Genomic DNA, 15,986 nt, shown 5'->3' with positions numbered 1-15,986 from the left:
TGAAAATTTCCAGGGCCTCTCAAACCCACCCAAGCCCGAATCGAATCAGAAGACGAACGCCAAAACATCATATTTTCATCTTAGCGTGCAATGTCCGAGTCGCAAATGGACTCTGCCCCTTGTTTCAGCCACTTTCCAAAGCTGAAACTTGATCCTTGGTGTGTTTTTTCCGGTAGGTGGGTTTGAAAGGCCTGCTTTAAAGAGGACACGTCGTGGCTTATTGTTGTTCACCCGCGTCGTGTCACCACTAGACGTTATGCTTCGTGAACCATATCATCACGTCTCCACACAATCTCGTGTCTCTTTTTTTGTATGCGACGTGTGTGGAAAAGTTCGACACAGATCCTGGCTGAAGAATAGATTCGACAGATAATAAAAATAAGCGAGATTTACTATACATATACCTATACACATATGTATATAACACGTCGGGTTGGAATTAGTCGGTGCTACTTTAGTATGCGGTCTACCTTAGCATGCGATCTACCTTTGAATCGCAGTCGAGTATTTTTTTTATTTGTATCGTAGCAACGATCTGTTTATTATAATTTTTGTTTATTCCTGCCGCCCCATAATGTTGTCGAAGCATTTCTATCAAAATATCGACAGCAGCGAAGAAAATACCGACCCTAACAACCTAATCTTAAATATAACTTAAAATAATAGGGAGAATAGTACAATCTCCAACGCCCATATAAATAATATACATATATGTATAATATATAGATAATAAAAGCATTATTGAAAAATAGTAAAGAAAAATAAATATATAAATAATAATAATAATAATAAATAATAATTCTAAGCCCGCTTTAAAGGTCAATGAATTTGATCCTTAAAGCCCTCAACATGAGGCCACCCCCCCCCCCCCCAACGAATATAGTCTAAGAGACCCTTTCGTCGGAGAACGAGACGGTTGCTCATGAATATCGCACAAGAACAACCGCACATCACTGCACATTCTATTAAAAAAAACCACACTGTACATAACCAAGTACAAAATAAACAACAACGCATGAACACATAAAGCGCGCATGCGTTAGGAAACAATACCTGAAATGTGCCGTGCGAATCCACGCACACTTCAAGTAAACATACATGTATGCATGATTATACGTGTACAAACATGCACACACACACACACACACACACACACACACACACACACACACACACACACACACACACACACACACACACACACACAATAAATGATAATAATAATAATAAGAACAAGCAATTATCAATCAACTCAATGTCAATTTAAGGGCCAAACCTAACTTAACCTAACCTAACCTGACCCTTAAATAAATAGATGTTGCCTGCTAATATATGTTTTTTTAAGTTTTATTTCATCAATATTTCCAAAAAAAAAAATATATATGTATCTTAGCAGCCAACACCTATTTATTTAAAGGTCAGGTTAGGTAAGGTTATGTTAGGGTTGGCCTTATTAATTTAAGATTAGGTTGTTAGGGTCGGTATTATTCAGTCTCACTGTCACACGCGAGAACTGAGACAGTGAGACCGCATATTAAAGTAAATATGAGAAGGTAGATCGCATACTAAAGTAGATATGTGGAGGTAGACCGCATAATAAAGTGACACCACTAATATGCCTACCCAATTCTTACAATACAATATTTAAATATACATGTATTTGTTTATTATTTAATTAGATCGGATAAGAACCCAAAATTCGTCAGACGACAAAATCGATTCTGAACTAAGAAGAGGTTAGTAATTAGTAACAAAAAAAGAAAGGCAAGTGGCAAAAAACAGTAAATATAATTAATACTGAATTATTATTTTTCTTATTCAAATTGTCTTCATATACATATACATATGTATGTATGCACGAATTGAAAAATGAAGATAATAATATTTTATTATAACCATGTATGCTTAATATACATATGTATATGTATATTCATTACGTTGTACAACATTTTAAAATTGCATCATAAGAGTAAATCGTACAGCGGAAATTCAAAGATCCAACTTTTTCTTTGATAAAGTCTTTTATCACATAAAAAACATCAACTCATACACTAAAAAGAAAACAGAAAAAGTGGTGCAATAATGTCGTGAGATCCAATTCCTTGACTTTCACAGCACTCAATCATTACCAACACATTGGAGACCTCTCTTTTTGACAATCAAGGCGACAACACACTGAGTGATACTTTTAAACATGCACCCCTATCCCACATACATGGTACACAGTCCCAAAAATCACCCCCTGGAGTGTTTTCGTTGATATTTTATCCTTGCTTGACAGTGATCGATAACGGTGAATCCCATATTTGAAGAATGTAGAACTTGTCGATTGCATAAGCAGCAGCGTGGTCTAGTGGTGAGTATTGAATTCTTTCGTGCTCAACGTCACGGGTTCGATTCCCACTAAGAGTCTCGTTGTTGGCCAGACTTTGGTTTGTCGAGGTCGATCATTTCTTATCAGAATTTGCCAATTTTTCTGATTTTCATTGAAACGGTTCCTGTAAAATTGGCTTTTCCTTCCCAATTTTCTGTTGCAAATCTTGAGCTATTGTTATATCTCAGGTTTCGCTAGATTTCTCACCATAGATGTCTCTGTGGTTGCTTATCGAATGTAAAAAATCGTATTGTTACATGAAAAATGTTATTCATCGTATTTATACGATGTTTGTAATATCTGACCATAGATGCCAGGTATTGTTTCGATTTACATGTGTATGTATTTAGATGTCTCGTTAATTATGAGTTTTCAATGTCTTGTAATAAATTAGCCACAGTGACAACCTGGAGCTAATCTGTAAAAATGTGGCGAAACTGTAAAAAATAAATAAATAAATAAGGATATGCATACACGTGTGACCTCCCAAACATATGAATTCCGCACGTGCAACTACACCCGTTTGGGGAACACCCACTGTTGACAGGGTTCGGTGATTACTGGTCACAAAGCACTGGTCACTAAGTCACTAAAATCTCTATAACGGAACATCTGGCAGCCGAAAAGTCCATCATACTAAAGATAACTATCATACTAACAAGAACTTGAGTGCCAAATATTGTGTATTCGCGATTTAAATAGCAAAAATTGTCTTTGTGACCACCGCAATGGGACGAATAATCCAAATCCGTTTACATTCAGAGCGGGAAGTCGAGGACACGTGACGTCTCATACCACTCAGTGCGTTTTTGCCCTTAAAGCATTCGGTACTCAAAAAACACTATAGAAACCAACATCAATAGCCTCGAGGAATCGAAATGATCTCAAACAGTAGCCAAAACTCCATTGAGTAACCAGAACTCTCAAATCTATTGAGACACCCACGTTCCAACAGCAGATACATCATCAGAGGTGTTATATGCTTTGTTGTTGTTGTTTAATCGTTACGGTCGATGGTCAAAAAAGAAGTTCCTTTATCTGAATATCCCCCCATATAACGTTCCAAGTGTTCTCAACACTCTCTTCACGCTACACTGAGAAAAGAACATTCAGTCTTTGGGTCTGTGCCGGTCGTGAAGCACTGCCTTACTTAACGTCGAGACAATACCGTTGCCAAATCATTGGAATCGTTTCGATCTATATTTCATACCATAATTTAGTGTTGAGAGGTGTTACGAAAGGGCTATATGCGAAAAATGTGTCTGAAACTTTCAAAACACAAGTAATAAGGAATCGTTTGTATCAACATGGCTCGTTTAGATTGTGATTATTTATGTATAATATTCTTTATAATCCTGTTACGCTTCGCAAGATGTGAAGACTATTTTCAACAGGTATGTACATATGTTTACTATTCAAATGCACTACTTTCCATACAACATACATATTTGTATATACTATTATATGTAGTTAAAATTTAGATTAACAAATTGTATCAAATAAGGTTCAAAATCAAATTCATAGTTTTCTTCTCCAAAATATCTGCTGTCATATAAAAATGTGCAAATTATCATTTAAAAACTGCAAATAGTTGTTTAACCCGTCATATGATGATTGATGACCAAAAATTTTATTCAAATCGAATCTTTTGAATATCATCACTTAAACGAATTTAAAAATCTTATTATAACTTTCAGCGGTGAGTTTCTTACTATCGAATTTCATGTGTTTTGAAGAAATATAATTAAATTATTTTTTTGAAGAAGAAATGTTATAATAATATACATATTATCTAAAATATAATTTCGAGAGAGACTTTGTATGTATGTAAGTTTTGGTTCGTAGAATCCGTGACGTTATCGAAAAAATCAAGTTTTCTGTGAAGACGATATCGATATCGATTTTGATTCCGTTTTCGATTTCGATTCCTTTTTCAGTTCCAGATCCCGATTTCTTTTCAGTTACGGGACCGAATTCCTTATTTTAGTTCCGATTCCTGATTCCTTTTTCAGTTCCAGATCCGAATTCTTGTTTTAGTTCCGGATCCGGATTCCTGTTTCAGTTTCAGATTCCAATTACTTTCTCAGTTCCGGATCCAGATCCTAGTTTCAGTTCTAATATTATATAATCATTCATTCATAGCGCTAAAAATCTTTTTATAATTTCGATTTTATTATAATTTTATATGTATACCTACCTTAAAAAATCATATTTACATAAAAGTCATCAGTAATATTTTTTTAACTGGAACATGCCATGTACGAATGTATATAAATCATAAAAAAATATAATTAAAAAGCAGAACGATTCAAAACCTTTTCAAGATCATAAAGAATCGAAATATAATACAATATTTTTATTTTATTTTATTTATTTACATTGCCACTTTCAATTATGGGCATATGAGCCGTTATAATTGAAAGTGGCATAAGTCCACTTTTCTTCATTTGGAGAAATATCCTGTAAAATATGAAATATAATGTTAAAAAAAATGTAAAATACTGGTCGCATATAATACGCTTATTCTGCTTTTACGAGATTCTGGACATATCGAATTAAAATAAGTGATAACAATTTGTGAATTAAGTCAAAAGAAAATAGTGTTTTTGGAACTGAAAATTGGACAAATTCCAAATATAACGGCTATTATAATGAGTTGCTATAAATTAAACCTAATGGATTTTATTTTATTACAATTTTCAACTTGAAAAATGATAGATTTCCTTAATGTGTCACTTTGACCAACTACGTATGTACATACATACATATATTACACATCATAAATTCATAACGTAACTAAACGAATTAAGATTTAATAATAGTGACTCATCTCATAAATTAAAGATGGCTGATTTGGATTTCATAATCGTTAACAAAATCGAATAGTTTCTTCAATATCCATTAAATGGTACCCACCGAGCTATATACAATATACATTTAGCCAGCAGCATAGCTACATAGGTCTTTAAGCTTCTGCCTAACACCGAGAGGCGCTGGGTTCAATCGCATGAGCTGACCTCGATTGAAAAGAATTTTTCCGAGTATATCTGTAGTGCTGCTGGTCAGACTTGGATATTTGTGACTCCAGGTCGATCGTTTCCTATCAGATTTTGCCAATTTTTCTGATTTCATTGTTGAAACGTTTCCCGATTAAATTGGCTAAAACTCTTCCTATCTACTATGACTTGACCATTTGAGTACAATTCATAGATGTCTCGTTAATTCGCGAGTTTTCAGTGTCTTGTAATTCAGCGACGTTTGTAATAAAAATGCGGCATTGTTTGCAAGGCGCATTGGGGTTTACCTGTAAGGCCTTCCTGGTATAAAATGTAATAAATAAATACAATATATTGTATTAAGCAAACAGTCATCAACCACTTCCGGTATATTTTACACTAATTCAGATACCCTCAATTGTTTACAATAATACCAAGTAATGCAATATCATTATTTTAGACTTGGAAACGTTTCATAACGACGTCCACTTATTTATTCGGTGTAGATTTCTCCTAAACGGAATAATAATTCGACTGAAAATCTTGACCAATCCTCTTCCTGTTTCCTGTTGAATGACAATCGAACCGTTAAATACAACGCTTACGAAATGTTCGTTACAACTGGTTCGAATCTTCAATACACCATCCGGTTGATCTACATATTATTTGTTGATCTACACATTATAGATGTAAAAATAAATTTTTCTCTTAATTTATTAAGAGCAGATTCACTGTGCAATGATTTTTGTACATTTTCATTGCAAATCCGACGGCTTTCTGCATTTGGTCATTAACTTTCGAACTCTACTTGTGCATTGAGTAGATATCCGTTGCACTTTTTAAAAACCTACTAGTAGAAAAACGACTCGGTTTTTACGCTCCATTTACGCAATATCGCGTGAATACGTGCGCGCCTCCCAGCGGTGATTAATAGGAAACTTTCGCGTAGATTTGGCGCAATTTAAACCTTTCTTACTTACTTACGCTTATTTTACGTTTTATCTCCTACAATTTCTTTAAAACGCCATATAGCAATGGGTTTTCAACTAAAATCTTCTAAAAACTATTTTAGTTAAACTATTCAGCTACTGCTTTATTATAAATTTACATACGGGTCGATTGTAATGACAGTAGCCTGTCATATATGCATATTTCGTTTCGAGATAATTAGACTCTTGTGTTTGTGCATATTTAAATATATGAGTAATGATCCTATTTTTAGCATCTACATACATATATACATATACATATATATATATATATATATATATATATATATATATATATATATATATATATATATATATATATATATATATTTTTTTTTTTTTTTTTTTTTTTTTTTTAAATATTTTCATGTTTCATTTAAGTTAATAGCATTTTAGCGTGTACTTCTTTTGCACAAAAATAATGAAAATCATTTCACTGCTCCAAAACAATGAAACACATACATATTTACATAAAATTTGAATTTTTGTACAACAAATGAAAATTACTAGGAAATAATAACATGAGAAATATGTGCACTTGTATATACCTTTTGTTATAACAAATCATTTATATACATATAATATCGCTATTCTGTGTGTATGTGTAAGATAACTATAATAATGTACTATAATAATGGTTTCGATTCGATATCTGTACGTCAGAGTTAAAACACTGCCATCAAAACGTACGAATATAATATGAATATAGTACGAATATATAACAGATAAACAAAAAACATCTATACATATGTTTCCTACCAATGTTTCCTCTGGGCAAATTAGTATCAGAGCATTTAGCGCCATCTATTGAAAATTTATTTATTTAATTGATTTATTAATTTTTCTATTGGTGTTTTATATTGTTTATATGTAGGCAGTTTTACTAAACAATTAAATACAAATATTAAATTAAATATATTTAAAAGGTATTTGAAAAAAATATTAATTAATAATAAATTAATAAATTCGAACGCGTGCGGATCGAATACAGAACCGAAACATTTCTTTTATTTTTTTAATAGCTTAATTTTCCATAACTATTGCATCCAATCCCGGCAGGTTTTTTCAGCACAATTGATTCTCAAAAATCCGTATAAAAAACAACATTTTCGAGCGGATGACCTAATATAACGTTGTTTAAATAAATTTCTAACAGCACTGTAATCCCGGTATTGAGACTAGTTTCAGCACCAGGATTCACGGTACCAGAAAACGTCGGGATCCCGGGATTTCGACAATGATATTCCATCGGGCACAACACTAGTCTATTATATTCCTATAATCCTGATATTATTAACATGAAAACAAAAATTATGAGTTTTTAAATTGCATGTATATTATAATAATATCGAAATATATTTAGATATTACTTTAAATTTATGGATTATGGTTAATGGGGTTCTCATAGAGTGCAATTTTTCATTAAATCATTAGGGCTGTATAGTTCTAGGATACCAAATTAATAACAATTCAACTCAAGATTTATAAATGCGCTACTATTTAACTTGTATCTATGTAAGTTTTTCATAAAGGTTTTCAACACCAAGTTTCCGTTTCCGTAAATTTTAATCAAAAGGTTTCCGGAAGCTTTTGGAAACCTGCTGAATAACAACACTGCTAATATATAAGTACACATTAATATAAAATAATCAGAATGTATTAATCAACCAAAATTCACACTTTGAAACTCTTTTGAAGAATTAACTCCATTCCGATGATTAAACTAAGCATAAGTCACAGGTGGTAAAGCCACCGAGGTCGAGGTGCCAAATTGGCCCAATTAGAAGGCATCATCATCATCATCAGGAAGTCCACAAGGACGCACCACGCTTGGGTGACCAGCCAGAGGACGTCCTGCGTGACATTAGTGTGCCATCGAGAAATAAAAACGAGTGCTACTTACGTGGCCATGTTTGCAAATTGCAACCGGGCACGTGCTCGTAATCGCGCAATAAACAAAAGATTCTCATCTGAATAAGATAATATCAATATAATAAGCCGAAGCACGCTTTGAATAATCGCGTGTTGGAAACAAATCACTCACGGGGATGACATTCAACGTCGGTCATATTCAAATTTTTGACACTTGACTGTCTATTCCAAGATTTTGTCACTATTATACTATTTTTTTGGCATTTGATGGAAATTATGACGAGCTCATATCCTCTAGAAACTAAATAAATCAATAAAACCTATTGAGAATGCTTTTATGAAAAATTATAATCACTTTTTAATGACAAGTGTAGACTGTAAGCCGGACGATCATTTTTATTTTTATTTATACTTATATTTTACTATTAAATATATGTTATAATTAGTATATTTAAAATACTATATCTAATTGAAAACAAATCCAACAGAGATTACATCCTCCTGTGGTCATATCCAAATTTTCGGTCTCTCTCACGGGACCGAAAGTGAAACGCCCGAAAACGCAAATATCGGAAGGTAAAGATCGAAAATCGAAAGATCTTAAGTCGAAAGATCAAAAAAAAAGGGTGCATGGTAAACGGTACTATGTATATATATAATATATATGAGTGGCATGCGGTGAAATTATCTATCTTTTTGTCATACAGCCTTGTTTAATGTGCGCGCGCAGGATACGGGAGGAAAAGCCTGTTCCTCTTGTTCCTGTTGTATCCTGCTCGCGCAAATTAAGTGAGGATGTACGTCAGTATGTACCGTTTACCATGCATCATTTTTTTTTTGATCTTTCGACTTAAGATCTTTCGATTTTTGATCTTTGCCTTCCGATATTTGCGTTTTCGGGCGTTTCACTTTCGGTCCCGTGAGGTAGACCCCCAAATTTTTGACATTTAAAACGCTATTCTATGATTTGGTAACTACCATATTACTTTAGAGGCATTCAAAGCCAATTTTTAATTGAGCCTATGTCCTGTAGAAACTAAATTAATTAATATCTAATCAAGTGTTAATGTTTAGATGAAAAATTGTTATCACTTTTCTATGATTAGTATAAGCACTAAAATCCACTACAATCCACTTTTTCTCTATTTATTGCAATTTAAAATTTATAGAAATTATAATAGTATTTATGTGTATGATATGATTACACGAGTACATAATAATAATCAATGTATTCAGGGAACTGTGTCAAATTTGGGAGAAGCAATGCAGTTTCTCCGAGACTACGACAGAGAAGCAGCTGGAATGTGTTACAGGTTCATGAAATACACTGGTGTTTAAAGTTATATACGCGTATTTTAATGCTAATATATGATTGCTTTGATCATTAGAGTGACAACAGCTCAATGGAAGTTTGTAACGAACATCACCGATACTAATCGGAGACGAATGCTCGAAGAGTTAACGCTTGGTAATAAGCTAGAGAGGCTTTCATGGCGCAAAGCAGCGTCCTTCAGCTGGAAGCAGCTTTCAGATCCATCAGCTCGTCGTCAGCTGTCTAAAATTGTCTTATCCTCGAGGGCAGCACTGCCCGATGACAAATATGCCGAGGTTCAAATAAACTGTAGAAGTACTTTTTTTCTGTAAAATTCACTTTAACTTTATCATATTAATTCCACTTCATAAAATCTAATACCATTCAGATCAATCAACTGATATCAGAAATGAAAGAGACGTTTAATTCAGCAAAGATATGTCCGTTTAGTCATAGTACACCACTAATAGGCACAACCGAATCGGACCAAAACAGACCCTACACAGGATATTCTCAAACGTACGATACAAAGAACACGAGAAGTTCAAACATTTACGGTCAGGATTCGAGTTACAATCAGTACAGTGTTCATGGACAGTATCCCCCACAGCAGTACGACAGTAAAGAACAGAGCTATTGTGACATGCAGCTAGATCCAGAAATATCCAGAATTTTGGCTCATTCGAGGATCGAAAGGGAACTAGTATACGTTTGGAGAAGTTTCCGTGAAAAAACGGGACCAAAATTGAAGAATAAGTTTATGAGATACGTTCAGCTCGCCAATCAAGCTGCAAGATTGAACGGTACATTATAAATACAATTGTACTACATATGCTTGTTGAAATTGATATTAATGTTTGATTTCCAATGATCCACTCAGGTTTCACCGACGCCGGTGATCAGATGAGATCCCAATACGAAGAGCAATCTTTTCAGGACAACCTACAAGAGGTTTACAACCAACTTCAACCCCTATACAAGCAACTGTTTACTTATGTCAGAAGAAAACTCGTTGTTAGATACGGAGAACAAAGTGTACGACCAGATGGTCCTATCCCAGCGCACCTACTCGGTATTCAGATTTACCATTTATAGCTGAAATTCACTATAATCCTCTTCCATTCCTGCCTACCTGCTATATTCTACACTTTTTCCTCAAAACATTAATCCACTGTCTATTTTTCTTTTCATATTTTCTTTTAAAATATATACTCTCTTGGCTGAAAATTAAACTTCTTTCATTAATTAATCGTCAATTTGTCTTTCTATATGTCCAATACATTACCATTTTATTGCTTGACTATATCTGCTACCTTAATTAAGGCCCAAATCAACCGGTAAACCAGAGACGTCATTTGGGGGGGGCATGCCATGGCAGTTGCCATGCCTTAGTTTTGGAATGGTGTGAATTTAGAAAACAGTAAGAATTTAACGATTAATGAAATAATATAATTGTTATGTTATGTTACTTTTGAGTAGCATAGACAGGGCCAGAAATAGAATCGCTGCAATAAAGCTATGGAAAAAAAGGTCATATTTTGTTTTGTTAAATGGTATTCCTTGGGTAAAATTCTTAGAAATTGTTCGACCTGTGGAGCGAATTGTTAGAAAGGTCCACCTTATTTTATTTACAACTGAAACGGTAATTTGTTTATGACTTCCCTTCGTAGAATTAACGGAACCGAAAATACAATATTGTTATTATGTACATACATATGTATGTACATAGATAAAGTAGACAGTCGGTAGAAAGTTAATTGATAGTTTTTTTAGTGACACAGTTTGATGGACGAGTTTTGCTGACCATTTGAAGATTTTTTGACTTTTTACATAATATTTTGATAATTATTTTTTCAAAAATAAGCTTATTTTTTTTATATTTTAAAACTCAATGAGGTGTATGCAAAGAATATTTTCCATTTTTATTCCGATATAAAAAAAAATCAACTTGACCAATTTTTGGCTGCCACCCCTAAGAAAAAGCTGAAATGACGTCCCTGCGGTAAACATCTTAAATGGCCTACTAGGTCTACATATATGTAAAAATTTTAATTAAGGTGGCAGATGTAATCAAGTCGTCTACTATCTGTTTATATTCAGTTATTGTATAAGACATGCTTACTCTTCAATTATTAAATTGAATTAATTTGTTTATAGGTAATATGTGGGCACAAAACTGGAAGTCTATCTCTGATATTGTGCTTCCATTTCCACAGACGCCAAACTTAGATGTGAGTCCGGAGCTATTACGGCAAGGATTTACACCTTTGAGGTAATTGCTTGTATTGCTATACTCAATTTAGTTAAAAAAAAAACACTACGATGCTTAATTTAACACCACATCCATCCAAAAAAATCTTCATCGTTGTCTGTCTTAACAAAATACTTTTCAGAACAATGGTAGATAACAAAAAAAAATGCACATGTATTAGTTTGTTGTTTTACTTTGTAATTATTGTAAAATATGAAATAATTCATACAGAATAAAACAGTGAAACGTTGATATTTAAAGTGATACCTTGTATGTACTACTGGTATGATATATGTAAATACTATTATACAATGTATATACACATGTAAATATGTATTGATATTAAAATTGAATAATAGCAAAAAATGTATGAATCATTACGCTGTTTGGAATGAAGTTTTAATTTTAAGCTAAAAAGATTGAAAATTTTGAGGTTATGGTTTTGTCTTTCATTATTGCAGAATGTTTCAACTTGCCGAAGAGTTTTATGCATCAATGGGATTAAAATCAATGCCTCCTGAATTCTGGAGAGCCTCCATGCTCTCCAGACCCTCAGATAGGAGTGTACAATGTACGGCAAGTGCCTGGGATTTTTGCAACAGAATGGATTATAGGTTATGATTTAGCATAAATTAATGCAAACGTGTTTTTTTTTATATTCATGTTAATTAAGCGAAGCTTAATTATAACATATTGTGTGTAACTTTTAGAATAAAACAATGCACAGAGATAACGATGCAAGATTTGATATCGACTCATCATGAAATGGCACATATTCAATATTACCTTCAATACTCGGATCAGATTCACCTATTCAGAGATGGAGCTAATCCAGGTTAATTAACAAAAAAATTAAGATTAATGTTTAAAAAAATCATTGTATTAATTTTATTTGTATTGCAGCATTTCACGAAGCTGTTGCAAATGCAATGACTTTATCCGTATATAATATACCTCATTTGCAGAGGATTGGAATTTATAATAATAGGTTTGATGATTTTCAATCATTTGTAGATATATTGTATGATTTTTTTGATTGTTTATACATTCTAATGTATTTTTTATTACAGAACAAATGATAATTACGAGGTGACGATGAACTTTTTACTTACAATGGCTCTTGAAAAGATAGCTTATTTGCCATTTGCTTACATGGTTGATCAGGTAGTTATTTTCATTTTTTTATTTATTTAAACTGTTTGTTATTCTAATGTGGGAGGGAGAGAGTGGTAGAAATATTTCAAATCAATAACTTTAAAATATATTCATTCTTATTTGCTTATTTTCACTCCAGTATATACTTACTTACATATATATTTACACAAAAATCCGAAAAAAAACATTTTTCAGTGGAGATGGCAGGTGTTTCAAGATGGCGTCACTAATATGAATTCAAGATGGTGGGAGCTTAAATTGAGATATCAGGTTATGAAATCTTCAATTTGTCAATTTATTTATAACATATCCAAAATATTTTTAACATTTAATAAATTTCAGGGAGTCATTCCTCCTATCCCAAGATCTGAAGCTGATTTTGATCCCGGTTCAAAGTACCACGTCATATCTGATCAGGTAGCGTAACCTAACCTAACCGAATCTAACCTAACCTTTTCTACGCATTTGTTTTACACACTCTATTTCCAGGAATATATCAAGTATTTTTTGGCAACAGTGCTAGAATTTCAAATATTCGACAATTTATGCTCGGCAGCAAACCACAATGGCCCATTGCACGAATGTGACCTACATCGCAGTCGAGAGGCTGGACGTCTCCTCAGGTCATTGTCAAATTCACAGTGAATCAAGTCTTCGACATTATTCATTTATGTTTTATTCCCAATTTTTGTAGCGAGGTGTTGCAAACGGGCTCCTCTCGTCCGGCCTCGGAAGTCATCAGAAAACTAACCAGAGGACGATCGTCAAGAATATCTCCCGAGTCTTTGGTCAAGTACTTCAAGCCCTTAGAGTTGTGGCTGAGGGTTCAGAACAGAGACGAGCCCATCATAGGCTGGAACACCAACTACGAAGACATGAGTCTTTTCTCACCTTATGGCAGCCGAGCCAGCACATTAACCCGACACACTGTAGCATGTAATGTAATCTTAGCGTGTATTGTAATCAAATTATGTAAATTTTGGATGGTGTAGAGCAACATGAGTTTGAATTGTTTTTATTTGAAGATCAATGAAAGAACATTTTGATTTTTGTTTAAAAAATATCCCACTTTTATGATGTATGTATATAAAAAAAATGCTACACTATGTAACCAAAACCCAGCGATGATTATATTCAGTGTACAACCATGCATGTGTATTTGCCTGTAGTCTTTTATATAACACGAATCCCTACAGCGTATTTTCCCATAACACTACGACACTGTTTCGGTGGCACGACAAATCAGCGCAAACCAACTTAGCGCCGGCATTTTGGCGCAGACAACTCGGTGACACGACAACTTGTACACAGATTTTCCGTAAACCGAGGATGCGCTCCATGCATTACGTATACGGCCATCTCTTTCTCACTCCGTCTGTTCACCAAGATCTCGTTTACTATGCCATTACGTATGCAGCCATCTCTTTCACAGATAGTCTGTTCACCGATAACAGACTATCTGTGAAAGAGATGGCTGCATACGTAATGGCATAGTAAACGAGATCTTGGTGAACAGACGGAGTGAGAAAGAGATGGCCGTATACGTAATGCATGGAGCGCATCCTCGGTTTACGGAAAATCTGTGAACGAGTTGTCAGGTAACAAGACAACTCAGCGCAATGACAATTCAGCGCATGGACTATTCAGCACAACGACAATTCAGCGCAACGACAATTCAGCGCAACGAAAATTCGGCGCAAAATCAATTTTTTCAATAAGTTTTAAAGTTTATTTGGTTTTCGATTTTTTCCCCAAAAATTATGTTTTAAAATCCTACGTATTCGGGGTTTCTCAACTAAGTTCCGCAAAAAATATTTCTTAAAAAGAGTTTCCACACCAGGATACACACCAAAAAGTCTTACGTATGAATGGATTCTAGACCAAGGTTCGCAAGACCATCTACATACATGGGTTCTGCTATTCATATCTAAAATGTACGCGTATACGTATGTATGTATTGACGTATTTATCGACCATTGATTTAAATTATCGTGCATTTCAATGGGTGACCATATCGTGCATTTCAACCAATTTAAAACTTATTGAAAAAATTGATTTTGCGCTGAATTGTCGTTGCGCTGAGTTTGCGCTGAGATGTCGGTGCGCCAACACTACGACACTGTTTCAAATGTTTAATTCATGAGTTTTATGTTTGTATGTGTTTGTATGTATTTGTAAAAATAAAATGTACAGTCATCCCTCTTATAACACGTATTCCTACAACATGAAAATTATATTCGTGTTATAGGAGGGAGGGCTGTATTGAATGATCTTCGCGGGCGTGTGTGTTGTTTAAAATATTAGCGATTTTAATAAATAACTAAAAAGTATCAGTATTATATTATACAATGTAAATTTTCATGTTGTTATATACATAAATATTTTTTTATTATTATGTTTTAGTTTACACTGTCGATGTTGTTTCGCGTTCATTACATCTACATGTACTTGTAAATTTTGTTTAAAAAAATAGAAATACAATAAATAGTTGAACTAAGTTTATTTCATTTTAATGCAATTTTTGACATAGTGACAATACTGGTTTTCCTGATGCATCACTATTGCTAACTTTGTTAAAAAAATCATAAGTATGCAAATAAACACATTTTAGCTAGCCAAATTGTAGCATAATAATTGAATATGATGCAATAGCCCCGACGAATTCAAATATGAATAAATAATCCAAAATCAAGAAGTTATTGGCCGTTATTAAAAATGTCCTGCTCTTCAAATATTTCAAAAGTAACTTTATGTCCCTGTTTTGAATATCATCTGCAATAAACAATTAAATATTTACCATATAATTCAGTTATAAGTTATATATAATTTAATTTATAGTTTAAAGCTAAGCTACATAGATACCTTCAAATTTAAATCTACAATACATTACACTGTATTTTTTTAATTAAACTGTTTGACAGATGACGACTTTTTTTTTGGTTCAGAGACGAGATATAACTTTTCTTATAGATCTATACCCAGTGAACACGAAATAAAAAATGTTGATTGGCTCGAGATTCAGAGATACATATATGTG

At 33.4% G+C, this 15,986-nt stretch overlaps 1 protein-coding gene across 1 annotated transcript; it reads left to right on the top strand.

Moving 5' to 3' along the window:
- The first annotated feature begins 5,643 nt into the window (after nt 1-5,643).
- Nucleotides 5,644-13,995, top strand: LOC143915614 (angiotensin-converting enzyme-like). The gene is made up of 17 exons (XM_077436326.1): nt 5,644-5,680; nt 5,735-5,757; nt 5,877-6,059; nt 8,088-8,270; nt 9,468-9,544; nt 9,620-9,839; nt 9,932-10,346; nt 10,424-10,615; nt 11,701-11,815; nt 12,256-12,408; nt 12,505-12,629; nt 12,698-12,782; nt 12,865-12,958; nt 13,145-13,219; nt 13,292-13,366; nt 13,439-13,572; nt 13,644-13,995. Exons 1-17 carry the CDS (start codon nt 5,644-5,646, stop codon nt 13,939-13,941), a joined length of 2,484 nt encoding a protein of 827 aa, XP_077292452.1. The 3' UTR covers nt 13,942-13,995.
- Nucleotides 13,996-15,986: the final 1,991 nt, after the last annotated feature.

The sequence above is a fragment of the Arctopsyche grandis genome, chromosome 8 (genome assembly GCF_051622035.1).
Source record: "Arctopsyche grandis isolate Sample6627 chromosome 8, ASM5162203v2, whole genome shotgun sequence".
NCBI classification, from domain to species: domain Eukaryota; kingdom Metazoa; phylum Arthropoda; class Insecta; order Trichoptera; family Hydropsychidae; genus Arctopsyche; species Arctopsyche grandis.
Note: the sequence above shows the minus strand (reverse complement) of the source record. Positions and strands in the feature narration are given on the sequence as shown.